The sequence below is a fragment of the Taudactylus pleione genome, unplaced genomic scaffold (assembly GCF_031769625.1).
Source record: "Taudactylus pleione unplaced genomic scaffold, aTauple2 ptg000256l, whole genome shotgun sequence".
Lineage (NCBI taxonomy): Eukaryota > Metazoa > Chordata > Amphibia > Anura > Myobatrachidae > Taudactylus > Taudactylus pleione.
Window position 1 is genome coordinate 24,487,263 of NW_028284658.1, and position 27,932 is coordinate 24,515,194.

Genomic DNA, 27,932 nt, shown 5'->3' on the forward strand with positions numbered 1-27,932 from the left:
TGTAATATATGTATTAACTTGTATTAATTTTTTTTATGACTTCTAATACAGAAAATGTGATTTCCACATCCACTATTAATACTGTCCAGACTCTCTCAGGGTGTATAGAACACTTCAGTACATTATTATATGCTTTATGAATAGATGAATGCAACTTCAGCTCTCAAGCCATATCTCTACACCATTACTACCCTAGAATAAGTAAACACATAAGTTATGACTGATGTACTGTATGTCTAGCACATGTGGTTCTTTTTTTTCAAGCTGGATGCATCTGGAGACGTGTTTATGCCTTTTTTTACGTGCTGTTTCCTTACGTGTGTTCTGAGCACATATATGCAGAGAGGCAATAAGGTGCAAAGCAATATGTGTTGCTCAACAGAAGCCTCTCAGACAGATCCAAATATTTGGGGCCAACAAAAGCTGTAATGTTAGCAAACAAATTGACATTAATCATAATATACTTCATATGCAGGGCTGCACATGATAACAAATTCCCAATACAGTTCTTTATGTTGAGTTTCAAGCACTCAACTGGTGCTTGAAAGCTGCGCTTTTTAGATAGAAAAACACCCTGCGTTCATAGCGCTCAGTCACTGTCATGGTAACAGGTTAGATTGAAAAGGCTACTTCTCTGTCACTACAGAGCAATTAAGACATTGCCATGCTTAATCTTTGCCATGTGACACAAGAGGAGCAACCAGTCCCCATGGCAATCAATGAGAGCTATTGACTATATAGTATATATAGATGTATTTACAACAATATTCTTCAACTAAGAGCAAGAAGAACACAGTGTTAATGGTTGCTCTACTAAACATTGCTGATGGCTACTAAAGACGTAGTACCTGTACACCGTTTTCCTTTACTGTATCCTCGTACCTCCCAACATTGCAGATGTGCAGATCGGGATAAGGGACGTGGCCATGTTACAGATCATGTTCCAGAGGGGGCTTGCCCGCACCCTGGGGGCTTGCCTAGGGCCACAAATCCATAGACTGTTCCTTATGATGTCCCACCCCATACCTTCTAAACACCCTTATATTGCCGTATACAGATGTGGCAGGTGTGTGCGGAACCCATTCACCCCTGCTCTGATATGTAGAACAGCAGTGAACGGAAATATCTTCCAACTGCCCAGTAATTGGGACAATTCAGTCTCGATTGCACCAGACAGCAGGGCAGAGCCCTTAATCAGGAGTGTGGTATACAAGTTAGACAATCATAATGTCGATATTCCGCATGATAGTTAACAATGTCTGACTGTCGACAGGGTATAAAAGTCGACAGTTTACCATGTTGATATTATGCATGTTGATGGTGAGAATGTCGACCATGCTATCTAACCTAACCGCAGCGTTACCCTAACGCTGCTATATTCATAATGTAAATGTTGACATGTTGCATGTCGACATTATGACAATATCAACATAATGAACAAAGTTGTCCATATTTAAACAATTCAACATTATAATGTCACATGACACTCTTCTACCTGCATCACTGTGGGGCAGATGTATGAAGCTCTGGGAAGAGATAAAGTGGAGAGTGATAAACCACCAACCAATCAGCTCCCTGTAACATGACAGTTGAGAGCTGAGTGGTTGGTCGTTTATCACTCTCCACTTTATCAATTTCCAGAGCTTCATAAATCTGCCCCTGTGTCTTCTCTTGCTGCTGAATTCCGATCTCTAAACACTGCAGTGCACTTGCTAGTCACATGACACATCCAGGGTGTCCATCAGTGCACAAGGCACGCCCCCCATACTTAGAGGCATGCCTCTATTAGCTCTCTTTCTGTGCAGCTTACTGCCCATGGAGTGGCCCCACCACCAGCTCTGCAAGTACTGTCTGACTAAACAGAAGCGAGGCTAAGCTGTTGCTGCCTCATCTCTCGTCTCCCTGCAGTTCCGGGGGAGCTCCACAAAGCTGGTGTGTGTTAACTATAAAAATGATTACAATAAACTAGGGATGTGCAGGTTCGGATAGGTTCGAGTTTGCACGCCGAGTTCGGATTTTTCCCTCAAAAAAACGGGACTGAGAAAGAGGCAAAACGTCATCTTTCATGGACAAACATCATCATTCCTGGACAAAAGTCCAGGAATGATGATGTTTGTCCATGCAAGATGACGTTTTGCCTCTCTCTGAGTCCCGTTTTTTGGAGGGAAAAATCCGAACTCGGCGTGCAAACTCAAACCTATCCGAGCCTGCACGTTCCTACAATAAACAAAGAAGATGTTTATAAGTTATAAATATCTTCTTTGTATTATTCTAATCATTTTTATATCAAATCTCAGGAGTATGACAGGAGAGACTCTGCCTACCCTGACTGCACGTCCCTGGTATATTTATTCTAGAAGTTTGATTCTGCTATAGAGAGGCCATATAGAGTGTGATAGACCCACCTTATAATTTGGCTACACATATGTATTCTCATCAGTTAGTTCTCACTATTGGCACATGCGTGGGCTGCTTGAGGAGTCTAGGTATAAAGTTTAGCATTTTTGGCCTGTAAACTATCATACAAGAAGTGATTTTTCAACAGAATATATTATTGTAATTCAGTAAGGACAGTGATTGCGAAAAGGGGCTGTAACAGCAAGCGATGCCTTTTGCAGCTGGCTTACTAGATGGCCACTGCACACGTGCCGATCTCAGTTTGGGTATGCACAGTGAGCACAATGGGCCTGATTCCGATTTGGGAATAGAGTAAGATAGAGCAAGTCACTGTGCACCTGGGCAAACCATGTTGCAATGCTAAGGGTGATTATACATTTATTTGTTGTTGTTTTTTGCATGTGGGGTAAATACTGGCTGATTTGCATGTAGCCCACAAATGCTGGACAGCTTTATTTTTACATATCCCTCTTACATCTAAATCTCTCTGCACATTTGACATCTGCTGCACCTGTTTCTTTCTTACCCTGGGCCTGATTCAGCAAGCAAGCAGGTGCTAATACGCACGCAATCGGCCGATTGTTGCGTACCACGCATGCGTATCGAACTAGCCATTGCGATCGGGATTGCGATCGTAGTAATTATGCAGACCCATTGCAGAGTGATTGACAGGAAGTGCCGTTTGTGGGTGGTGACAGGGGAGTGGTCAGGAGAACACAGGCGTGCCAGTGCTTTTCAACGGCACTGCAGGGGCGTGCATAAATTATCCACTGTGATGCCTTACGCAGCCCGAGTCCTGATAGCGTGCGTGGAAATTAGCAATTTCTAAGTAAGGTCTGACCTTGTGCAAATGTGAGTGAGGCTGCGATAGTACTCGATTGTACCAATAATTTCCCAGTCTTGCTAAACATTATGGATGTGTGTAAGGTAAAGTGGACGTCCTTATGTAGTACAGCAATGAATTAGCATACTATCGCATTTTAACTGCGTGTGTAATCCCTATTGCATTCGCAGTTGCGTTCCTTGCTGAATCAGGTCCTCTATTTCCAAATCTGAATCAGGCCCAATGTCTGTTCAAGAAGCTCATTGGATGAATTTGTCTCTGTCACCAGCTCCGTGGCCATCGGTGGAACAACTAGTGCACAGGTAAGTAAATGTAATATTTTTTATATTGTTTAGCTGAAAACATTTATTACATGGTTCTCGCTGTTGATACGAGGAGGAGAAGCGCAGACATACAGTAGGGGATCAGAAAAGACCCCTCTCGTACGTGCATTCTCCTTAAAAGTACCTTTAGATGCCATCTGTTAGGGTATGTAATTGAGATCCCGGCTGTCGGGATGCTGGCGCTCAGAATGCCGACGCCAGAATCCCGGGCAGCAGTCAGAATTCCGGGGCGAGCATCCCGACCACCTGCATCCCGATGGTAAGTATTGGGGTCAGGGGGAGGGTTAAGAGTAGGGGTTAGGATCTAGGGAGAGGGTTAGCCTTGCGGAGGGGGGGGGAGGTTAGGTTTAGGCTGCAGGGGGTGGTTAGGTTTAGGGTACTTACCAGCAGGTGTCGGTATCATAACGCTGTCAGGATGGCGGCCCCAGGATTCTAACCCCCGGACCCTGAGCGCCGGCATCCTGTACCAAACTCTGGTGTTAGATATAGAAATCAGGCTAAGAGAAGATTTCCTTTTCAAAGCTGTGATGCTATTCTATAGTTATCTATTTGTGATATCTTCAACATTAATATTTTCATACATTTGGCGATGCTAAAATGACCCAAAAAATATGCAAAAATCACCATATCTGCATATTTTCCTGAAAAAAAAAAACACATTGGCACTGATATCACCCAAAAGAAAAAACTACATATATTTAAATGGATTTACTTAGCAGACTCAAGACTCCTCTCAAAGCAAAGGGAGCAAATAGTTGTCCAACTCCAGTTTCATCAGAAATGCATCTTGACAACAAATTGTATTTGAGAGATAATTGTTATCTGCTCTTCATACTGTGTAATCAGATCCCAGCATGGTCCCCTCATACATTAATGCAAGGTTAATAAAATCAGGGCCGAGTAATCAGATAATAGTCTGCATTGTGTTTGGCCTGGGCTGTGTTCTGCGGGAGGAGAGCTGCGCTGTTCTCCTGCAATCAGACTCTAGTGATTGGAGTCAACACATTTCATGCACTAAACACAGATCAGGAGAAATATGGATATTTCAGCATTTGAGGAGAGCAGTTTCGCACAATAAGATATAATAAAAGGCATTATTGGAGGTAAGTATAGGATAAAAAGTACCTGCAGGAAATTTGTATAAGAGGTGACTATTCCAAAGGTAATAGAATTGGTTTAAGACTGTGGGCCTGATTCATTAAGGATCGCAACTGTGATAACGCACGCAGACGGCCGATTGATGCGTACTGCGCATGCATCGCAGTGCGTGTGCCCAAAGGCTTCATTGCAATCGCAGTGACTCCGCAGACCCATCTCAGAGTGATTGACAGGAAAGTGGCCGTTTGGGGGTGGTGTTGAGGGGTTGGTCGGCGAAACGCAGGCATGTCAGTGCGTTTGAACGGCGTTACAGGGGCGTGCATAAACTAGCCACTGCGATGGCATACGCAGCTTGTGCTTTCACTGCGTGCAATGAAATGAGCAATTCTTGAGTAAGGTCAGACCTGTTGTGATTGTGCGTGTGGCTCCGATGATACTCGATGTTACTTACAGATGTGAGTAAGGGGAAGTCCTTATGATAGGCTGCAACGGCATATTGATTGCAAACATTAGCATATTTTCGCAGTGGTCTGCATGCGTAATCGCAGCTGTGATCGCAAAAGCATTCCGACATGAATCAGGCCCATTATCCAGCTTATCACGTAGGACAATGTACAGTGCAGCACTAATGTTGATCACACACATAACCCTATGACAAATGCAGAGATTTGAGATGTTGGCTGACAGGGATCTGTGTATACAGCCAGCAGAAAACCACATGCATAGGCTGATAATGATCTTCTGCCAAATGGATTTTCGAGCATGCCAAAAAATTAACTGAATGATGTTGGTTTCATAGGTCTTGGACAGGCCGTGGAAGCAACACTGCTATAAGGACAATTTGTGTATATCAACGGTAATATGGGAGTCAGCTGTCACCCACCTAGGTTAACTGTGTTATGTGTATATTGATGCCCTTGCCAGTAGCAAACTGTACTCATGGTTGCCTACCCTCCCGATTTTTGAGGGAGACTCGTGATTTTTAGTGAAGCCTCCCGCTGCCCTGCAAAGTATGCATTAACTCCCGTTTTTTTCAAAACACCGGACTGCGCATGCGCAAGTCTGGAATGCAGGGGAGCGGGGTCTGCAGGGGGAAGTCACGTGACACCATGTTATTGAAGCCGGCCACCGCGGGGTAGTGGGTAGGGTGGCCGGCTTCTCAGCAGTGCACACATAGGGCTCTATTTATTAACATTATTTTTACTAAAATAAAGTGAAAACACCCTTTTCACATTATTTTAGTTTCACCTTTAGTTATTACAGGGCAATTGGAGTAGAATTAGTAAAATTCTACTCCAACCCCTAAGTATCACTTATTTTTAGTAAAGCAGATCGCATTTCCCATAATTGTAATGGGAAATGTAATCCGACCAGAGTTACTAAAAATAAATTGTAAAAAAATACCGGATTAAGCCCTGTGATAATAACGCCACTTGGGGGTGGCGTTATCCAGGGTCTCCCCTGGTTACCGGGCTCCCACTCTGCTCTAACGGGGAGAGCAGAGGCGGGAGCCGGTACCAGTAATCAGCTATGTGGTCTAAACAGACCGCAAGCTGATTGCTGTAAAAAAAGAAAAAAAAAATTTTAAAATTTTTTTTTTACTTACCTGAATCCAGGGACCGGTGATCGGGCCTCCGGTGATGGCTCCTCTCCGGTCAGCTGGTCTCCCATAGTGCACTGCGGCCCGGTCATCAGGTGATCAGGTCCCAGTGCAGTATGGGAGATCACCTGATCGGGAAGCCCGGAGAAGATCACCGGAGGCCAGGAGGATGCAGGTAAGTGTAATGAAGGGAGTGGGGGTCATGGGGGTCCGCGATCGTGGGGGGCGGGGCTTAGCATCGGTGGGGGTAGCAGCGACGGAGGGTCGGCGCATGCGCGGGCTCTTAGTCGCGGTATTTTTTCCGAAAATACCGCGACTAGAGTGCGGATGGGATCCGCAGGGACAGAGCTTTATCACAAGCTCTGTCCCTGCAAGGGATTTATAGTAAATCCCTGTGATATTGCCTGAATTCGCAATGCGAATTCACTCGGTAATATCACAATGCAATCTGCATTCAATATGCGGATTGTAGTAAATAGAGCCCATAGTGTGCTTGTCCGCGGCTTCATCGGCGGCCCCCGGTGGAGGTAACAGCAGCGCTGCAGTGATCGGGTGTTGGGCAGCAGTCAGTGGTGTGTGGTGACCTTTACTCCCCCCACAGTGGCCTGCTCCAAAGTAAGGCAACTGCGTCTCATATATATTCTATATTGTCCATGGTGGCTGGGTGCTGAGTGTCACAGGCATACAGAACTGCCTCTGGAAGTGCACTCACTGACAGCCAATAAATGAATGGCTGTCAGTGAGAGCACTTCAGAGTGCAGTTCTGTATGCCTGTGACCGAATGTGTGTGTATCAACATCAACAACTAAATCTAGAAACCTCTATCTTATGGCGCATACACACGGTCAGATTTTTCCTTCAGATCTGAACGATAACGATTTAAAAATCGTTCAGTCGTTCATATCTGAAGGAAAATCTGACATATCTGACATGCCTGAATGATGGACGATGAATGATGCGCGTTCCCGTTTGTCAGATAACGATATCTGACATCTGATGTGTTTGCAGTCAGACTTGGACGATTCCGTTCATTTTAATGCAGTCAAAAATTGTTCAATCGTTCAAATCGTTCAAAACTTTGGTAAAATCGTTCAAATCGTTCAATCGTTCATCTGACAAATCTGACCGTCTGTATGCTCCATTACAATATAAATCACAGTTGCATTGTACCAGGTTAAGTCCAGTAATGTTTTAACATAACATTCCCACTAAGCTATCACTAAGAATTTACATGCATGTAGTTTGTGGAGAGTGCACTTTTAGGGGCCTATTCATCACCAAATGTAAGGAAACTGTGTCATATATATATAAATATGTATTCCATGGTGGCTGGGTGCTGAGTGTCACAGGCATGTATCCTAGATACACTCACACACACACATTTTATTTTTTTTCTGTATATCCTGAGTGACAACAGACACACCCATAGGTGGAGCTAGACACGCTCTTTGGGCAGAACATGACACACCCCCTCAGTGGCGTGCCTCGCTACCGCGCAGCACATTCTGCTACCACCTACAATCTCCCTGAAATTAGTTTTCAAAAGTAGGCAAGTATGACTTAAATGTTGGTAAATATAAAATAGCTTGCTTCACCAGAAGTCAGCCTTTACCTTATATATGATAAGTTGCTTTAACTCAGTGTTGGGATCAGGCTCAGAAAACATGGATTACAATAAAGTTGAGTAAAAACATTCACTCAGCACCTCAATTACTGAAGCAATTAAAATAAGACTAGGCTATTTTATTCTGCTCCCTGACTATATTATCTTTGCAAATCTACCTTATTATGTGGACCCCATTCCTGTGCCACAGCCTGGGTTCATCGTGTATGTTATCTCTGACCTTCAATCTGATACCCTTGACATAAAGCAGCCATTTTACTCTCCTAAAGCACAGAACACAGTGCAGAAAACAAACATTTCTTTCTCCCCCTTATCTGAAATTCTTATCAAATCATTATGTCAGGCTTACATTTTCCATTAGCAAAATTCACTGTTACTACAGCATTGGTCATTTCTGGGAATGACTGTCACAATTGACATATACAATTGTACAATGCTATATATTATGTTATCAACACTTTAATTCATTTCAGATGAAGTAAAACTAAAGTGATTAGTATCCTTGAAGTCTGGGGGTCATTCAGACCCACTCGCGAGCGCAGGACGCTCGCAAGCGGGTCGATGGTGCCGAATTGCGCATGCGCACGACGGAGGGAGCTCCGTCGTGCGCAGGCGCGAGACCCGAATAACGACGGCCAAGCCGTCGTTATGGGTCTCGCACCAAAGGGGGCGTGCTGTCCATGGTGAGTGACAGCACGCCCCCTTTGGTGGGCGTGCCGGGGGGGTGGCTGCCAGACGGAGGCGTTCCCATGGGAACGCCTACCGTCTGAGTCCGGCCACACTGACATCACTAGTGATGTCAGTGGGAGTGATTTTGGCTCTGATAGAGCCAAAATCACTCCAGGGCTTGCGGTCACCGAGACCCTACCGCAGGGTCTCGTCGCAAGCCCGATGGTCGCGATGGTCTTGACCATCGCGACCATCATCATGGACGCTCGCTATAGCTGTGGGTGGTAACCCACAGCTATGCGAGCGTCCATGAGGCCGCTCCAAGTTGAGGGAGGAGGGCCCTGATTCAGAGCGAGCGCTCTGGTCAGAGCGTACGGCTCTGAATCAGGCCCTCTGTTCACTATACTTGGCCAAGCAAGAGCGGTCTCTTACACTGTTCAGACAATGACGGATAAGAGGCCGCTTCTCATTGGCTGCCCAGCTAGCAAGTATCACTGGAGATTAGCATATTTCAGATGAGGTGCTTGTCGCAGTAATCTGTTTGGTCTATAGATATTCTTTTTATTCACCATTTGGATTACATCAGGACAAGAAAAGAAGAAGTTATCAAATAACTATTTATTAGGGATACAACATTTGATTCTTGATGGAAGAAATAATATTATATTAATGTATTATTTATCTAAGGGCACACTACTAATGTATTGTTTTTGTTTATAGAGGGGACTTTTTTAAAAATTATTACAGGGACATAACTTGTAATGCACACTTGTGGAAATACAGGTGATAGTATTCAGTATGTCCATGTGAATGCTGGTTCTTTTAGTCCTACAAGTACCAGCATACAAGAAAACGTATAGACTCTCAGTGGATGCTAGTGCTTCTAGCGCCTAATTATATTTATGTTACACTGGTAAGCACCAGCCAGCGACATGAGGAGGGGACCAGTGCTACTCAGCATTGAGCTGGGATTCTCTAGGTGAGGGCACCCGATAATTTAGTTAGCCCCCTTACCCAAGAATGGGGTTGTTTTGTTTAAAGAAGCGGCTTGCCATACGGTATGGACAATCGCTGCATAATACATGAGACGGTCTGTATAGCTTCCATGTATTAAAAGTCGGTAAGGTGGATTAAGGTATGGTGCTTTCAAAAAAACTTTTTTTTGTTTGTGGTTTTACCTGTAGTAAATCTCAAGGTTTACAAAAAAAACACATAACACTACCAAGCTACAGATTAATATAATACATGAATAAAAACTCCTAATAGGTCATTTATAAAAATGTTAAATTGGACGACCACAACACAAATAGAATTTTGCGACATCATGCCTTTATTTCTGTATTACATTACCTGTTTTTAAAGGAAGCGCAAGATGGTAGCATCTGCGATAGGTGCTAAATGTTGAATTGTCTATTGGACTCACTTGTGCGCCTTATATTATACCAACATGCAAACAGGAGACTTCACTTTGCCGGATGAGAGTTAAATGAAATTCAAGAAATTCTGAATCGCAAAGGGAGCTATTTAAATTAAGGTTCAACAGGGTGGACAGAACACATTTACAGGGGCATGTCCTGATTTACCAGGGGCAGTAGGTTTGATTTTTACATGTCCCCAGAGGTGGCAGAGTTGAGGCCTCGGCCTACACTTTCAATTGGGTGCCTTTTTCATGGGAAACCATGTTTGCAGGCATATTTTTACCACATTACAAGTATAATTAAGATATTTAATTATGTCATCGTGATTTATTTACACAGTCCCAATGGCTCATCACTCTCACACTTCAGTTAAGATATAAATAAGGCTTAAATTACATTACAGTAGATTGGACTTTTAAGTGCCTTATTATTTTTTGCATCGTGCGCATTCCAAGTAGGTGCAGTTCCGTAATATAGATTGCCAGCCTAAGCAAAATTTATAAATAGGCGCAGTTCCACAAAATGAACAGCAATGTGGTTATCTGGTTCCTAAATAAGCCAAACAACACTAAGGAGTCTATTTATCAAGCAGTGAAAAGTGTGGAGAAGTGGACCAGTGGAGAAGTTGCTCATAGCAACCCATCAGGTCCTAAATGCTACTTGAAAGCTGATTGGTTGCTATAGGCAACTTCACCACTGGTCCACTTCTCCACGCTTTTCACTGCGTGATAAATAGACCCCTTAGTGCTAATTAATTACTACTTATTTACTGTATATTTCTTTTAATAAGCCCCCAACACTGTATGCCAGTTATATAACTTTGTATTTATCTTTTAACAGTTTCCAATCTTTATTTTTGCCTAATATGCTGTGCAGCCATGATATGTATCAGCCAATCTTACAGGATATTAGGAATCCCTCATATTTCATTTGTGGCATTATACAAGAACATTAACAACACTCCCAGGTAATGGAATATAAGCCAACAGTAACTGCAGGCAACTCACGCAAAACTGAAGATATCAAATGTCTAAAACATTTTTACAAAAACTGCAAACTTACCCGAAGGGACAATTTACAGCTTATGCAGATAATTACTTGTATGTAGCTATGTGCACTCATCCACATTTAGTGACAGGTAGAGAAACTCACATTTAAAATACACACACATAAGGGTGGAATCGATTTTTTGTGTTATGTAATGTAATTTACCTGTGTAATAATAACCTTGCTAGTCATCCTCCCCTCTCTATCATTTCCTGTAGCTATTGGGAGTTGTATTGGGTGGATGAACAATTAAAAGCAAAATAAACTATACTTAGTTTTTATGTGTGATTAAATAAACTTTCAAGCATATAAGTATATACAAATTTCCTGTACATTATTTTCAATCACATGTACACAAAGATGAATGGATACTGCCATATTGGAGCTAAATCATATATTATCAGCAACACCTCTAATATAGCTCAAAGATAAGATCAATGTCAAATCCAATTCAGGCTGTAATATATTGTCACAAGTGACGCCTCCTGACAATAGTAGAATGCTCTGATTTTCTATGCACTAATCCTACCCATTCCATAGTGTTGCATAGTAAGAGACAGACAGCATGGTCTGCAGGATGAGATACATGTGATTGTTCATATATTTTACTTGTGTATGCACTGCAATACACTCCGGGACTTAGTTGCGGTGGGTAACACCATTTTCCAGACGGCGTTACCCATAGAAGCCTATGGGCTTCTTTCCAGAGAGTGCTGATAGAGGGAGCCAATCAGATCCCTCCCAGCACCCCCCCAGCACCTCCAGTCACAGTATAGCCAGTGCAGTCACGGACTGCATGGCTCACTGAAGTGGAGGATTTTACTGGGGAAGCTGCAGTCTCGCAGCCCCTAGGTAAAATCCGCCACTGCTCAGATCTATATTACAGTGTACAATAAAGCTGCCTAGCATTTGTGGGCTACAAGTAACAGCAGCCAGTGCAGTATCTACCCTGCATGAAAAATAATGCATTTGCACCTCTCATTGCAACATGATTTATCCAGGTGCACAAGTACTTGCTTTCTTTTGATTTGTTTCTTTTTTTTTATATTTTGTGGGTATTTTATTTTTATACATATATATTATTTAGATTATATACTATTATTTGGACTACTTGCAGTCTATAAGAAACTATAATTAAGTTTCTACAAATTTCTCCCTGATTACCACACTGTAAAGCAGTCATATGTGTGTCCACAGTTACTCACAGAGGTCACTTTGCGGTATATTTGGGCAGCATTCTGGCACTCAGAGTAAGGATATTCAGATGTGGCCATCTCCAACATACACATTCCAAAGGCATAGACATCCACCGCCTCATCGTACTTCTCCTCATACATCTCAGGTGCCATAAATTCTGGCGTACCTGTGAACATTAAACAAAAGATCAGGCTGGTTGAACTTACAGGAGAGGGGAACTTGAGGGCAAATAAACACAGTTTGCTGGTATGGTTATCTTTTAGCTTAAATGAAATAGCCCAGGAAGTACATAGGGTTTAGTCTTAAGATTAAATGGATTACTTATGTAGACAAAGTAAAATAAAACCTACTGTGTCAGTAGAAAGTGACTTACAATTCATCTCTTGTCATGCCACCGTTAAAATTTACAGACATTTAGGTGTAACAGCAGATTCTGTATCTAAAGCTGGGTACACACTTAAAAGAGATATCTGCAGATGATGGTTGTTTATACACACTGAACAACCATCATCTGTCATCTGGTAGCGGGTCCCACGGGTCGGCCAGTGTGTACAGACAATATGTCTGTGAACGACATTGTTCACAGACATATCGCGACGACTGTGCAGCACAGCCAATGGCAGATATGTCTTCTCATTGTGCTGTGGGTACGATCGGTCACAGGTGCACTTGCTGCACAGGCCACCGGGGAGGAGAGCGCGACGCAACCCCCAGCCAGATGGCAGTGATGGTTGTTTAGTGTGTATGTACCCAGTAACCCAGCTTTAGTTATGCGTTAATTGAATCATGAGATTGAGAAGTTGTGTATTTTTATTATGTTTTTTTTTACTATTTGTAACACACTTGTGTGTTACATATAATAAAGCATAAATATGCACTTTATTACCGAAGTATAACTAAAAGGTACAAAACGCGTCCCATTAAAAGTATAAGATGAGAAATGACCTCAACCAGCTCAGAGTTGGGGCAGAAATCAAGTGCTTTTGAAAATGACTATGTTCCCTTCGGCAAAGCAATGATGCTTGTAAAATGTGCTCTCTTCCCCCATTTCACGTTGTAACAGAAGCCCAATGTATGCAGCTGATATGCGCATTTCAATACACTACGAAAACAAAAATAATCTGTACTATAAATTACAACCCACATTTTGAAAACAAGCACATTAGCTGTTGGCTATGAACATACCTATTACACTTTTTGCAAACGAGGCACTCTTTAAAGTGGCGAGCCCCAGGTCACCAATTTTCACAAAGCCGGTGGGCCCAGTTATGAAGATATTATCACATTTAAGGTCACGGTGAATAATGGGCGGACATCGGGTGTGGAGAAAGTGCAGACCCTTCAGAATTTGACGACTCCATCTCTGCAAAACCTTCAGCTTCATTTCCTTGAACCTTTTCAAGTAGCTGGATTAAAGACAAATATTTTGAACTCTTGTATGAAGAGAAACATTTGTGGAACAAACATAAATAATGTTGGGGAACAGTAATTGTCTGCCCCTTCCTCCCACTCTCCACTGTGAATGGTCTGAGCCCTACCTAGCACTACTTACTCCACATTGCAGAGCACTATACTGTAGTTTGGTAAGCTGTTTTATTATAGGATATATAAAGAATCAGTGATATGCCTGTATTATTTGGAGGTGGCACCATCTTACTGTGTTCAGTCAACAGATTTGCAAGAAGCCAAAAAAACAAACAAAAATAAAAAATAAAAAAAATAAAAGCACTTACGTCTTCAGAGTTCCTGATGTCATGAGCTCAGTAACCAGTACTATGCAGATTTGCCCCTTCACTATAGACTTCCAGGAATCATAAAACCTGACGATGTTTGGATGCTGCAGACCTTTCAACATCTCAACCTCTTCACTAAATCTCTGGCGCTCAGCTTTTGTCAGCTTCCTAGTCTGCAGAAAAGCAGAAGACAAAAGTTGCCATGAAATGGAATTTATATATACAAAACAATGGACACATAGAGGTAAATTTACTAAAGTGAGAGTTTTTAGAAGTGGAGATGTTGCCCATAGCAACCAATCAGATTCTAGCTATTATCGTCTAGAAGGTGCTAGTTAAATGTTAAGTAGAATCTGATTGGTTGCTATGGGCAACATCTCCACTTCCAAAAACTCTCACTTTAGCAAATTTACCCCATAGGGTTCGATGTTCTAAGCCTTGGATAGTGATAAAGTGGAGAGAGATAAAGTACCAACCAATCAGCTCCTATCTATCTTGTTTCAAACACAGTGTTTAAACTGACAAGTGCTGAATGGCTGGTACTTTACCTCTCTCCACTTTATCTCTCCAAGGGGTCTATTTACTAAGCCTTGGATGGAGATAAAGTGAACGGTGATAAGGTACCAGCCAATCAGTTCCTAACTGTCATGTCACAGACTGTGTTTGAAAAAAGACAGCTAGGAGCTGGTTGGTTGGCACCTTATCTCCCTCAACTATCTCCATCCAAGGCTTAGTAAATAGACTCCCAAGGCTTAGTGCATCTCCCCCACAGAGAGAGATACATAACAGCGTACACGGACATATACAAACACAGTTATACATAGATAGCCATCAGGCCTGGTCTAATCATATACCAGTTAGCCAAATCATCATTTTAGGAGCCATTGCTGTTATTGACAAGGGATGCATGTATATCGGATCCTTAGAATATGGTTCCTTCTTGCTCCCCATATATAGGTATATGTGCATGTGTCACTGTTTGCACTGCTATCATAGAGATATGATAGACACCAATTGCAACAGTGGTATCTACAAGCACCATCGGATGCTAATGCAGTGCTTGCGGTTGCTTTACCCTACCACAAGCATTGCAAGGAAATCAGTGTAAAAAAAAGGCAAGTGACGTGTACTATGACACTGCCTGTTAATTATGCACGCCTCTAAAACGGCGTTGAAACACTCAGGAATGCCTGGGTTCGCATCTCCAACCCCCCGGTTTTAGTGTCCTGCCCCTGTTACCACCCACAAATGGCCTCTCCGGTCACTCATTACCCTGGGCTGCCTTTGCTGGGCAAGCGAGAGGGTTGCAATCCCAGTGTGTAGTTCACACACGTGCAGAACAAAGCATGCGTACGCAGAACATCGGAACGCTTGCGAACGCACAGCGAGAGCGAGCGACTCTGAATCAGGCCCTTGGTTCAGAACCACTCTTAATGGTTAATTAGGCAAAATTATTTTTTTAATTAGTTTAATTTGGCCAATTATGACGTGTTATTTTGGGGTGAAAATGTGCAAAGTGCAGGAAAATGGTTAATTGATGTGGGACAGATATATGGGGGTGCTGTCTGAAAGGGACAGGGGTTTTTTAGATTGCAGCTGTGTTTTACAGGTGTATTTTGATTTTTTTTTTTTAAAGTGTCTTAAAATGCCACAAATATATATTTACAGGTATTTTTATGCACACCCAATTTTTCTATTATTCATATTCATAGCTGGGTACCCATAAGACCTAGGAGATAGCAGGAATGGATCAGCCATGATAACAGCCTACTCTATTTTCACTATACAGTGCACCCGGAAAGTATTCACATTGCTTCATTTTTTCCACATTTTGTTATGTTACAGCCTTCTTCCAAAATGGAATAAATTAATTTTTGTCCTCAAAATTCTACACACAATACCCCATAATGACAACATGTAAAAAGTATTTTTTTGAGATTTTTGCAAATTTAATTAAAGACAAAAACTATGAAATCACATGTACATAAGTATTCACAGCCTTTGCCATGAAGCTCAAAATTTAGCTCAGGTGCATACTTTTTCCACTGATCATCATTGAGATGTTCCTTCTGCTTAATTGGAGTCTACCTGTGGTAAATTCAGTTGTTGGTGTTGGACATGATTTTGAAAGGCATACACCTGTCTATATGAGGTCCCACACTTGACAGTGCATGTCAGAGCACAAACCAAGCATGAAGTCCAAGGAATTGTCTGTAGACCTCTGAGATAGGATTGTCTCGAGGCACAAATCTGGGGAAGGGTATAGAAAAATATCTGCTGCTTTGAAGGTCCCAATGAGCACAGTGGCCTCCATCATCCGTAAATGGAAGAAGTTCGGAACCACCAGGACTCTTCCTAGAGTTGGCCGGCCATCTAAACTGAGCGATCGGGGGAGAGGTGACCATAAACCCGATGGTCACTCTGTCAGAGCTACAGCATTCCTCTGTGGAGAGAGGAGAACCTACCAGAAGGACAACCATCTCTGCAGCTATTCACCAATCAGGCCTGTATGGTGGAGCGGCTAGACGGAAGCCACTCCTTAGTAAAAAGCACATGGCAGTGGAGTTTACCAAAATGCACCTGAAGGACTCTCAGACCATGAGAAACAAAATTATCTGGTCTGATGAGACAAAGATTAAACTCTTTGGTGTCAATGCCAGCCGTTATCTTTGGAGGAAACCAGGCACCGCTCATCACCAGGCCAATAACATTCTTACAATGAAGCATGGTAGTGGCAGCATCATGCTGTGGGGATTTTTTTCAGCAGCAGGAATGGGAGACTAGTCAGGATAGAGGGAAAGATGAAATCAGCAATGTACAGAGACATCCTGGATGAAACCCTGCTGAAGAGCGCTCTTGACCTCAGACTGGGGCGACGGTTCATCTTTCAGCAAGACAACGACCCTAATCACACAGCCAAGATATCAAAGGAGTCGCTTCAGGACAACTCTGTGAATGTCCTTGAGTGGCCCAGCCAGAGCCCAGACATGAATCCTATTGAACATCTCTGGAAAGATCTGAAAATAGCTGTGCATCGACGCTTCCCATCCAAACTGATGGAGCTTGAGAGGTGCTGCAAAGAGTAATGGGCGAAACTGCCCAAATATAGGTGTGCCAAGCTTGTGGCATCATATTCAAAAAGACTTGAGGCTGTAATTGCTGCCAATGGTGCATCAACAAAGTATTGAGCAAAGGCTGTGAATACTTATGTACATGTGATTTCTTAGTTTTTTTTTTATTCAATTGTCATTATGGGGTATTGTGTGTAGAATTTTGAGGTCAAAAATGAATTTATTTCATTTTGGAATAAGGCTGTAACATAACAAAATGTGGAAAAAGTGAAGCGCTGTGAATACTTTCCGAATGCACTGTAGATATGCAAGCATTTGCGGTCTTAATTGAATACTTCTGCTACCCCAGCAAAGGAAGTTTCAATGTCTGTACCAATCTGAAATGCAGATCTAGTAAAATAAAAATAAGAAAGTTTAAAGATCTGAAAACTTCACCTTATTAGCCTGACAATTATAACCGAAAATAGTGGGATGCAAGCAGATATTCTGAGGATGCCCCCTGTATACTCTACTTTTCATATCTTCATGCTTCAAGCTGTAGGTTTCCTCTAAATGAAAATTAGTTCCCACAGATAATTTGTCTATGTTTATGGCATCACCTACTTTCCAGACCTCCCTTTAACACCAAGAGCAAAATACTTTCAAGTGCTCTACAGTACTTGGCTCAATGAGGCCAGAGACATCTGCCTCTATCATTAGCATGGTTAATTGTCTGTGAAACCAGCAGCGCTTCACTATTTTTAACACACTGCCTGTTGCACCTTGTTATGCGAACATAATATACTCCAGGAAACCATACACTTCCAGGAAATAGGACTTGTTTTCAAGAAAACATTAAATTAAGAGAACTTGACTTAAAAAAGTAGTTCTGGAGGAAAAGTATGAAACGCATCAGAAACAATGTGCTTAAAGGGATTGTCCTCCTTCAGATTACTTTCAGTCTACTGGTGTTAGTGATCGCCTGGAACTTTTGCTCAATATTATTATTACCAGTTATTTATATAGCGCACACATATTCCGCAGTCCATTCACATCAGTCCCTGCCCCGGTGGAGCTTACAACTATATTCCCTACCACATGTACAAGCACATACTTACACAGTAGGGTTAATTTTTGTTAGGAGCCAATTAACCTAGCAGTATATTTTTGGAGTGTGGGAGGAAACCGGAGTACCCGGAGGAAACCCACGCAAGCACAGGGAGAATATACAAACTCCACACAGTTAGGGCCGTGGTGGGAATCAAACCCATGACCTTAGTGCTGTGAGTGCTTTATGATTTTCAGATGTTCATAGTATCATATGAGTTACTTATTTTCATTCCATGGCAGTACTATTCAAGGTAAACCATAAAACAAGTTCTAAATGTAAAATCTGTATCCTTGTTGTTACTTGCAACTAGTCAAAAAACCACCAATGGGTGTCACTGGTCTGGGACACAGGGAATTGTTATTATTATCCTTTATTTATATGGCGCCACAAGGGTTCCTCAGCGCATTACAATGTACATAAACAAATGGGCACACAAGAAAACAGTTATTAACAGTACAAACAATGCAGGACAGATACATGATTAATACATTGCTGTATAACACTTAGATAAGCATCATGTTGTTGGCAACCAAGGGTTGGGTACTGTTGTATATTAAAGTATAATTAAGTGAAGGAGAAGCGCATGAGGTAAGAGGGCCCAGCTCGTAAGAGCTTACATTCTAAGGGGAGGGCAATAACATATCTGATTTGCAAAGATCACAATATCGTGTGTTGCTTACAAATGACTGCAATGCTTGATAATGATCTTATCCAAAAGTAATAGAATCATTATTAGACATGTTGGTAAATGTGGCTGGAAGATGACTGCAGATGGAATCTATTAGCCTGTGTCAATGAGAAGCGCATCTTCCGAACACACTAATACCACTTTTATACCAAAGTTCCGGGTCTGACAGGGTTCCAATCCGGATAAGACCCGAAACTTACCTGGTGCCAACACAGGATATTCCTCAGTCGTCGCCGTTCACACCAGAGCCGGGTCTGCAGTGACCCGGAACTTCCGGAGTTGAAGAGGACGATGACATAATCTCCAATTGCTGTCAACGTGACCCAGATTGCGCCGTTTACACTGCAGGTTGGCACGGGAACAACTCGTGGCCAACTCTGCAAAATACCCGAGTGGGATCCCCGGGTCCCTGGACCCGGGTGGATCCATTTACACCGACAAAAATCCCGGGTTGATGCACATCAACCTGGGATTTTTAACTCGGTGTAAAAGGGGTATAAGTGATGCTGGATGTGTGCAGACAAATTAGAAGTATGTAGTCAAACTGGAAGTTAATCACGTGGAGATGCCGGATCTGCATACGTGTGACCGGCTGAACAAAATCTATTAAAAATAAATGCAAACATCAATAAAAAAAATAAAAAAAAAAAGCAAAGAAATAAAACTAATTGCCAGTATAAGAGAACAATAATTCAAAGATCTAAAATAAGAGTTTTATAATTGTCACATGGAAGGCATAATTAGCAGCCTATTTAATAGAGAATATTCATTGAAAACTATTTAATTTCTTCTATATATACTGAAGAAGCTGATCGCCGGAAGGACAATTTTTATTGCACAACTGAGTTTTCCAATGCTCACAGTTTACAATTCTGTAAAATAATTAACACATAAAAATGAGATAATGACAGGGGTGAAATGCTACTTTAATTAAACGTGCAAGTTATTCATAACACATAAAGTCATATAAATCACTGTTAAACATGTTATAACTTTGAGGGGAAATGAAGGCAGGAAACCGTCTAATTATATAGTGCTACACTTTACAGTACCGTTCTGCACAACTCCACATTCATGTGAGTACCACACCCCTTATAAAGTATGGCCTTAAGTGTACCCATTGCCCTCACACAGTGGAGTAAGCCATTTTCTTTTGGTAATGTCTAAATCCCCTTCACCGAGAGGACCCTGACGTCATCAGCCAGTGTCCAGCATCAATCCCTGCCATCCAAGTGGGCATAGAGGGGGAACATAACCATGTGGCGAGCGCAGCGAGCCACCGTGCCCGAAGCGTGCCGAGCGCAGCAAGCCCGCGACGGGACAACAAACTTGTGTAAGTGGGGACAAAGTACTTCTGTAGCTGGCTGTCATGGGCAGGAACTGCACTTCCGCCCTCACTCACGTCACTTCCAGGTCCCTAGCGCGAAGGGGAAATACAGCCTACTATTTTCTTTTCTGAACAATATTGTCTCATGCAGGGTCGGCTCTAGGCACGCTCTGTTCGTGCGGCCGCACAAGGGCGCCGGGGTCCGACTGCAGAAGATCCCCGCCCTCCACCTACCCGCTGACATTATTATTTTAAGCTCAGGGGGTTGGCGTAGAGAGGGAAGGGGCGGACAGGGAGGTCGGGACGCCGCTGGGTGACAAGTAACCTAGCACCGGCCCTGGTGTGGGCACACTGTATGATGAGTTTGCATTATCTCTGCCTGTGCCAGCCCACTTTGTATACTGGTGTACACTGATCCCAGAGCTTAGCCTGCCTTCTCAGGACACTCCTGGTTACTACTAACCTATTATCTAAAGGGAAAGTAAAGACATTATTTGACATCACAACGGCTGTGTATTATTGATCTGAATAATATACATTAAATTCTAGATTTTTTTATAATAAATATGGGTACCATGCTTTCTTTTACTCCTCTGCAGCAGGTAGACCAGTGGAGACGTTACCCATTGCAACCAATCAGCTCCTACCTATTATTTTATAGACTGTACTTGATAAATGCTACTTCAAAACTGATTGGTTGCTGTGGGCAACTTCTCCATTGGTCTACTTCTACTGCTTGATACATAGACAAATGAAAATGACGAAGCTCTAAGGTTGCTTGATCATCTTCTCTTACATACAGTAGGTGTATGTTGGAGTTAACAATACACCTACATATATAAGAGGGAGCTGTAAACTGTACTGGAAAACTGTGATTAAACCTTCAATAAGTTTGGAAACAAATTCTAAAAGCAATATTTGTGGTTATATACCTCTTTAATTGTCCACAGTAGTTTCTGTTTGGATGGGTTTTAAAATTATGAAATAATTTTTTTGTTTCTTAAAATGAAGGCAAAATATTCTAATTCTCAAATAACCAGCAACATTCCCAGGAGTAGTGCAATATGTGCTTTCATTTCTCAATTTGGAACACTTTAGAAGACCTGTGAAAGCTGTGTCAGGCAGTAGGCATAGGTCATGCTCTCTCATAAACAATGATTGTGCCGAATCCAGTCAGTCTCTCTTAAGCTACATGCAGGGCCGTAGCTAGGGTAGTGCGGCCGGTGCCATCGCACAGGGCACCGCAGTGCAGGGGGCGCCGTTTGGGTCTGTCAAATTTCTGTTTAACATCATTCTTGCTTGTAGCTTCCTCTTATTTCATCCCCAGCATCTCCTGGCCTCTCCTATCTCTTCCCTGGACCGTCCCCATGAAGCCATGGCCCTTTTTTGGGTGTATTATGTCCCTTTGAAAAATTAGGGAGGCGCCAATGCTCTTTCTGGCACAGGGCACCAAAAAGTCTAGTTACGGCTCTGGCTACATGCATACACTGGCGTTTGCTGTGCGATTTTTAAAGCATGTAAAACACTAGTAAAAAACACATATAAACCATATATAAACCATATAGCCTTCACATATGCATTTACTAAGCATTTAATACGTACTTTATGTGTTTAGAGATGTTTGATAGGCATTTATATACATTAAGTGCTCAAGCTAAATGCATATGAAAATGTTTAACTGCTCTCCCATCTCGATAAGATGAATGCACATTCTTACCTAGGTTGATGCACGTTAGTCGAACTGAAAGGAAGCAAAAAGTGTCTAAAACGGTAAAGGGCAGTTCAGCGCAAATTAAGCACATGTAAATGCATAAATATCACACTTGTTACTTTCATGTCCATTTACATGTGCTTAACTTGCGTTAAAAAGAAATACTAAATGCATCATTTAAAAGTAGCGTATAAATAGTCTGAATAAGTCAAGGAATAGTGTTTTGGAAAATGTGCTGTTGAGAGATGTATTATTTTTTTGTGTTTTCCAAAGACTTGCAAAGTAAAACAATTTCCGTGGAGACGCTATAGAAAAAAAACCTGAATTTCTACTTTCTTCATTTTTTCTATTTTTCTCACTTAGCTCATTGCATTTAGGAGAAGATTAGCTCAATGTTTATCAAGGAACTTTTAAAACAGGCCTAGCCAACCTGTGGCTCTCCAGCAGTTGTAAAACTACAAGTCCCAGCATGCTTTACCAGCTGATCAGTGGGAGGGTATGCTGAGACTTGTAGTTTCACAACAGCTGGAGAGCTACAGGTTGGGCAGGCCTGATTAAAAATAACAAATGTGTTTAGAACAGAGGTATTCAACATGAGCCCCTCTAGCTTCTGTAAAACTACACATCCCAGCATGCCCTGCCACAGTTTCAGCATGCCCTAATAGCAAAACTGCGGCAGGGCATTCTAGGATGTGTAGTTCCGCTGGAGGGCTGCATGTTGAATATCCCTGGTTTAGAGGACCTTTTTCAAAATCATAGTATGAGGATGAAGTAAACATTACTGCACACTTTTAAATTAATACAGGTAAAGAATGTAACAGAGTATGACAGTAGTTTGTGGGGCAGTAGTCTTAGGGCCATATCCAAATAGCTGCGAAAAGTTTACACTTGTGCAAACTTTTCACCAAAAATGCGTATTGTGCTACCCTATTAGCTGCGGCTTTCGCACATGCGAATTTTGCGCAGCAAATAGTTTTCACCATCTCAGAGCAGGTGAAAAAATGTGCAAAACCTCTATTTTGGTCTGAAAATGTGGAGACTTGGGGCCTGATTCAGACCCACTCGCGAGCGGCTGTCCGCTCGCAAGTGGGTCGATGTTATGGACTGAGCATGCGCACGATGGAGGGAGCTCCGTCGTGCGCATGCGCCAGACGCGACGAGCGAAGGAAAGTCCTTCGCTCGTTGTGTCCGATCAAAGGGGGCGTGCTGTCAATGTTGATTGACAGCACGCCCCCTTTGGTGGGCGTGCCGGGGGCGTGCCTCCCTGACGGGGGCGTTCCCACGGGAACGCCTCCCGTCAAAAGCGGGCCCACTGACATCACTAGTGATGTCAGTGGGAGTGATTTTGGCTCTGATAGAGCCAAAATCACTCCGGAGCTTGCGGTTGAAAACCTCAACCGCAGGCTCCGGCTCGCAAATTCGATGGTCGCGATGGTCTCGACCATCGCGGCCATCACAATGCACGCTCGTATAGCCTGTGGGTGGTGACCCACAGCTATACGAGCGTCCAGGAGGACGCTCCATGAAAATGGAGCCCGGCCCTCATTCAGAGCGTGCGCTCTGCTCAGAGCGTACGGCTCTGAATGAGGGCCTTGGTTCAGAACCCCTTGGACACCCCCTCTAATGACTAATTAGGCAAAAATATTTTTTTAATTAACTTAATGACATGTAATTTTAGGGGTCAAAATTAAAAAAAAAGTGTTGGAAAATGGTGTTTAAATAGTGTGGTTATTTGGGGGGCTGTATGGATGGGACAGGTGTTTTTGGGATTGCAGGTGGCTGCAGCAGGTGTATTTTTAACTTATTTTAAAAGTATCCTAAAATGACACCAAAAATATACTTGCACCCATGTACCCCTAATTTACCTGCAGCATTTATTTTCTATCATTTTTCCACTGTTAAAGAAAAATGTATAGAACAGCCATTTGACACAATTTAAAAAACCCCAACCCTTTGATTTTGCCCAATAATATGGTTCTAAACTATTACCCCATGTTAGTTTAGCTTTTTTTGGGGTACAGGCACATTTCTCCATTTTCAGGTGCACTTTTTGCTGTATTTTCTGGGGGGCGAATGCTGCATTGCGTCTTTTGTAATAGGATTGCCCGAAAACCTGCATACGCAATAACGCCAAAAAGTGACACATTTGGGCAAAGGGTGCAAAAAGTTTTACACATGTGAAAACTTAACGTTTTCGTGTCTAATTGGATAGGGCTCTTAGAATTTTTAGGGAGGTTCAGTACTTCATTCAAATTGTGTACTATGACTCTGATCAGCTGTTACAAAATCTTGAAGAGGTTACAGTACTTTCTATATTCCAATGATTTTGAGAACATGTTTGTGGAACTTTGCAGTTTGTTGCAAAGTTACCTTGAAGCTGCCTGTGTGTATTAGTGTGGATCAGTCATTTACACACAGGCAATCGTTGTGTTGGTTGGACCGACATAGAAAATCTTAATTTGTCAGCATAATATTTTCGAGGTCTGACTTATATTCATGGTTTCTACAAAAGTTATCGTCAATATTCTAAATAACATTAGATCAGCCCACAAATGAATGCCTATTCTGTGTGTGGGTCCTGTGAGTGTAGGTCCACAGTATGTGTGTGGGTCCCGCGAGTGTAGGTTCCCTGTGTGTGTATGTTCACTTTATGTAGGTCCACTTAAACTTCCTTGGGCCCGGATTGGATGAAAGTCATGAGGGTTCAGATGCTGATAAGGTATATAAAAGTATGTATAGGGCCAAGAGGTTTTAATCCACCAGTAATAGCAAACATTTTTGTTGCAATTTGACTCATTTGCATGTCAGGAGAATTTGCTACAGGTTGTATCAACCAATAAGTGCTTTTTTTCTAAAACTATATTACATACTATTAAACCAGTTGACGTATCATATTAAGGATTGTTGTGTATTTGGAGTGGGTATCTGTAATAAATGTTGGTAAGTTTAGAAACACAGCCTTTTCTTTATACTAAACCCATATAGGAATATTATGCATTTAGTGAAACAATCAATGTCGGCACAGTATGACTCCAATACAATCAATCTCATTCAGTATGTCTTGTCCCCAAAACTCTTTGTCAATTGTCCAATGCAATGAGGTCAAATGCGACACACAACCTCTGTCAACAGTATGCAATGAAAGTTTCCAGGGCCTTGTTACACAACGCTACTACATAGACCTCATTGTGACTGTGTCCAAAAGTATTGGAATACTGTGTTCTTTTGGAAAAGGTTTCAAGAGGCACATAGGTGACAGCCAGGAGCCAGTATAGCTGCCAGGAGGCAACCAATAGGATCTTGTTTGGGTACATCTTTCTGCTCTCAATGGTGCATCAGATCATTTTCCATGAAAATACCTGGCAATGCTGTAGCTCAGTACTAGGTGGAATAAAGCAAGGACAATGCATCCTTGCCAAAATGTGTGGGTGATTTGAAGGGAACCTGTGAAAATGTTCCACAATGTTTTTGTATTTGTTTATAACATTGGGCCTGATTCAGATGTGGACACAATGGAGATATTTACGCAGTTGAGTGATTAACGTCCTGCGCATGTGTCACAGTCACACTGTGCCTGTGCCAATGTTAGGGAAGTCGTTTGCCGGGAGGATTGCTTTGCAAAGTGATTGACATATAGGGACCGTTTGGGGGCGGTTAAGGGGAGTGGTGGCAGAAACACAGATGTATTGCAGATGTTTTTGGGGCCTGTCTCAGCAAACTACTGCAATCAAGTACGCAGGAAACATGACGCCAGTGTCCCAGTTCCTGCGGCCATTCTGCGTGACCATAGGGTTATTCAGATGGATGATTATGGAAGGATTTGCACCCACAGCTGCATGTTTGGACGCACTGGCTTGGATCTGTGAAGCCCGTGATGGGCGTCTCAATACATTTCCATATGGCTGCATGCATTAGCATATTTTCGCACAGCACCGGCATACAGGATCGTAGCTGCGATTACATTAGCGCTCACATCTGAATCAGGCACACTGTACTTATACCTTTGGCACTATGTATTAAGCAGAAAGGGGGTTCATGCCCCCATGGAAGAAATAGCATACTCTCAACGTGAAAGCTGCGTCAGGCAGTCGCATACGTCATTCTCTCTCCTGAGCCGGAATTCTCTTTACCTCACAACTGTCCTGCTATGAGATCATTCATCTGCAGCAAACAGAAAGGCAAAAGGGGACACAGAGGAGCCCTATTTACTTTGCTTATTACATAGAACATAAAGCATATCGCAGTAGGGAGATAAAGAAAAATGTGCAGAACATGGTGAAAAAAACTAAAACTAAAATAAAAGCAACTTTTTTAACTGTTCCTAAAACCAAAAGCAATGGGGTACAGGTTCTCTGAGTCCCCCATACTCCAACACTGCTCCTTACATTATAAAGTGTTGCACTTCTATTACTAGCACTGCGCAGACTCTTGCACTGACCACTTTCTGAAGGACACTTAAGTTTGCAGAATTTTCCATAGTATTATATATACCTAATGTATATATACTGTATGTACAAAACACACTTCTGGATGAAAGGCAGAAGTGGAATCCCCATGAAATAATAAAACCATGTACTTACCCTAGGTAAGGCTAATGTTATTGATAAACAAAACCAAATATTGTTGAAAACAAGTGTGAAGAAAACGGTAAAGCTAAGAATATGGTGCAATATCGCACAGTCATATATCAAACAGCAGTTGTTGTAGATCCACTAGTAAATGCTTACATTTAAAATATAATAAAATCTGTTGTAAAAACTACATTTAAAGTGACATTTTCAAGAACAATTTTATAGTCTTTCAAATTTACAGTGCATCCGGAAAGTATTCACAGCGCTTCACTTTTTCCACATTTTGTTATGTTACAGCCTTATTCCAAAATGGAATAAATTCATTTTTGTCCTCAAAATTCTACACACAAGACCCCGTAATGACTATGTGTAAAAAGTTTTTTCGAGATTTTTGCAAAATTTAATTAAAAAAAAAAACAATAAGAAATCACATGTACATAAGTATTCACAGCCTTTGCCATGAAGCTCAAAATTGAGCTCAGGTTCATCCTGTTTCCACTGATGATCCTTGAGATGTTCCTCCTACAGCTTAATTGGAATCTACCTGTGGTAAATTCAGTTGATTGGACATGATTTTAAAAGGCATACACCTATCTATATAAGGTCCCACACTTGACAGTGCATGTCAGAGCACAAACCAAGCATAAAGTCCAAGGAATTGTCTGTAGACCTCCGAGACAGGATTGTCTCGAGGCACAAATCTGGGGAAGGGTACAGAAAATATCTGCTGCTGTGAAGGTCCCAACGAGCACAGTGGCCTCCATCATCCGTAAATGGAAGAAGTTCAGAACCACCAGGACTCTTCCTAGAGTTGGCCGGCCGTCTAAACTGAGTGATCGGAGAAGGGACCTAGTCAGGGAGTTGACCAAGAACCTGATGGTCACTCTGTCAGAGCTACAGCATTCCTCTGTGGAGAGAGGAGAACCTTCCAGAAGGACAACCATCTCTGCAGCAATCCTCCAATCAGGCCTGTATATTGTGAGACGGAAGCCACTCCTTAGTAAAAAGCACATGGCAGCCCACCTGGAGTTTGCCAAAATGCACCTGAAGAACTCTCTGTTCTGATGAGATAAAGATTGAACTCTTTTGCGTGAATGCCAGGCGTTATGTTTGGAGCAAACCAGGCACCGCTCATCACCAGGCCAATACCATCCCTACAGTGAAGCATGGTGGTGGCAGCATCTTGCTGTGGGGATGTTTTTCAGCGGCAGGAACTCGGAGACCAGTCAGGATAGAGGGAAAGATGAATGCAGCAATGTACAGAGACATGCTTGATGAAAACTGCTCCAGAGCGCTCTTGACCTCAGACTGGGGCGACGGTTCATCTTTCAGCAGGACAACGACCCTAAGCACACAGCCAAGATATCAAAGGAGTGGCTTCAGGACAACTCTGTGAATGTCCTTGAGTGGCCCAGCAGAGCCCAGACTTGAATCTGATGAACATCTCTGGAGAGATCTGAAAATGGCTGTGCATTGACGATTCCCATCAAACCTGATGGAGCTTGAGAGGTGCTGCAAAGAGGA

The 27,932-nt window shown here is 42.4% G+C and overlaps 1 protein-coding gene across 1 annotated transcript in view; it reads right to left on the minus strand.

Moving 5' to 3' along the window:
- Window positions 1-27,932, minus strand: part of WNK4 (WNK lysine deficient protein kinase 4) — a 261,150-nt gene that overhangs the window by 99,770 nt on the left and 133,448 nt on the right. Inside the window, exons 2-4 of the mRNA XM_088480754.1 lie at window positions 13,951-14,123; window positions 13,403-13,623; window positions 12,226-12,383 (exon numbers count right to left, since the gene is read on the minus strand). Of these exons, the coding sequence (XP_088336880.1) occupies window positions 12,226-12,383; window positions 13,403-13,623; window positions 13,951-14,123 (552 nt within the window). The remainder of the gene's footprint in view (window positions 1-12,225; window positions 12,384-13,402; window positions 13,624-13,950; window positions 14,124-27,932) is intronic.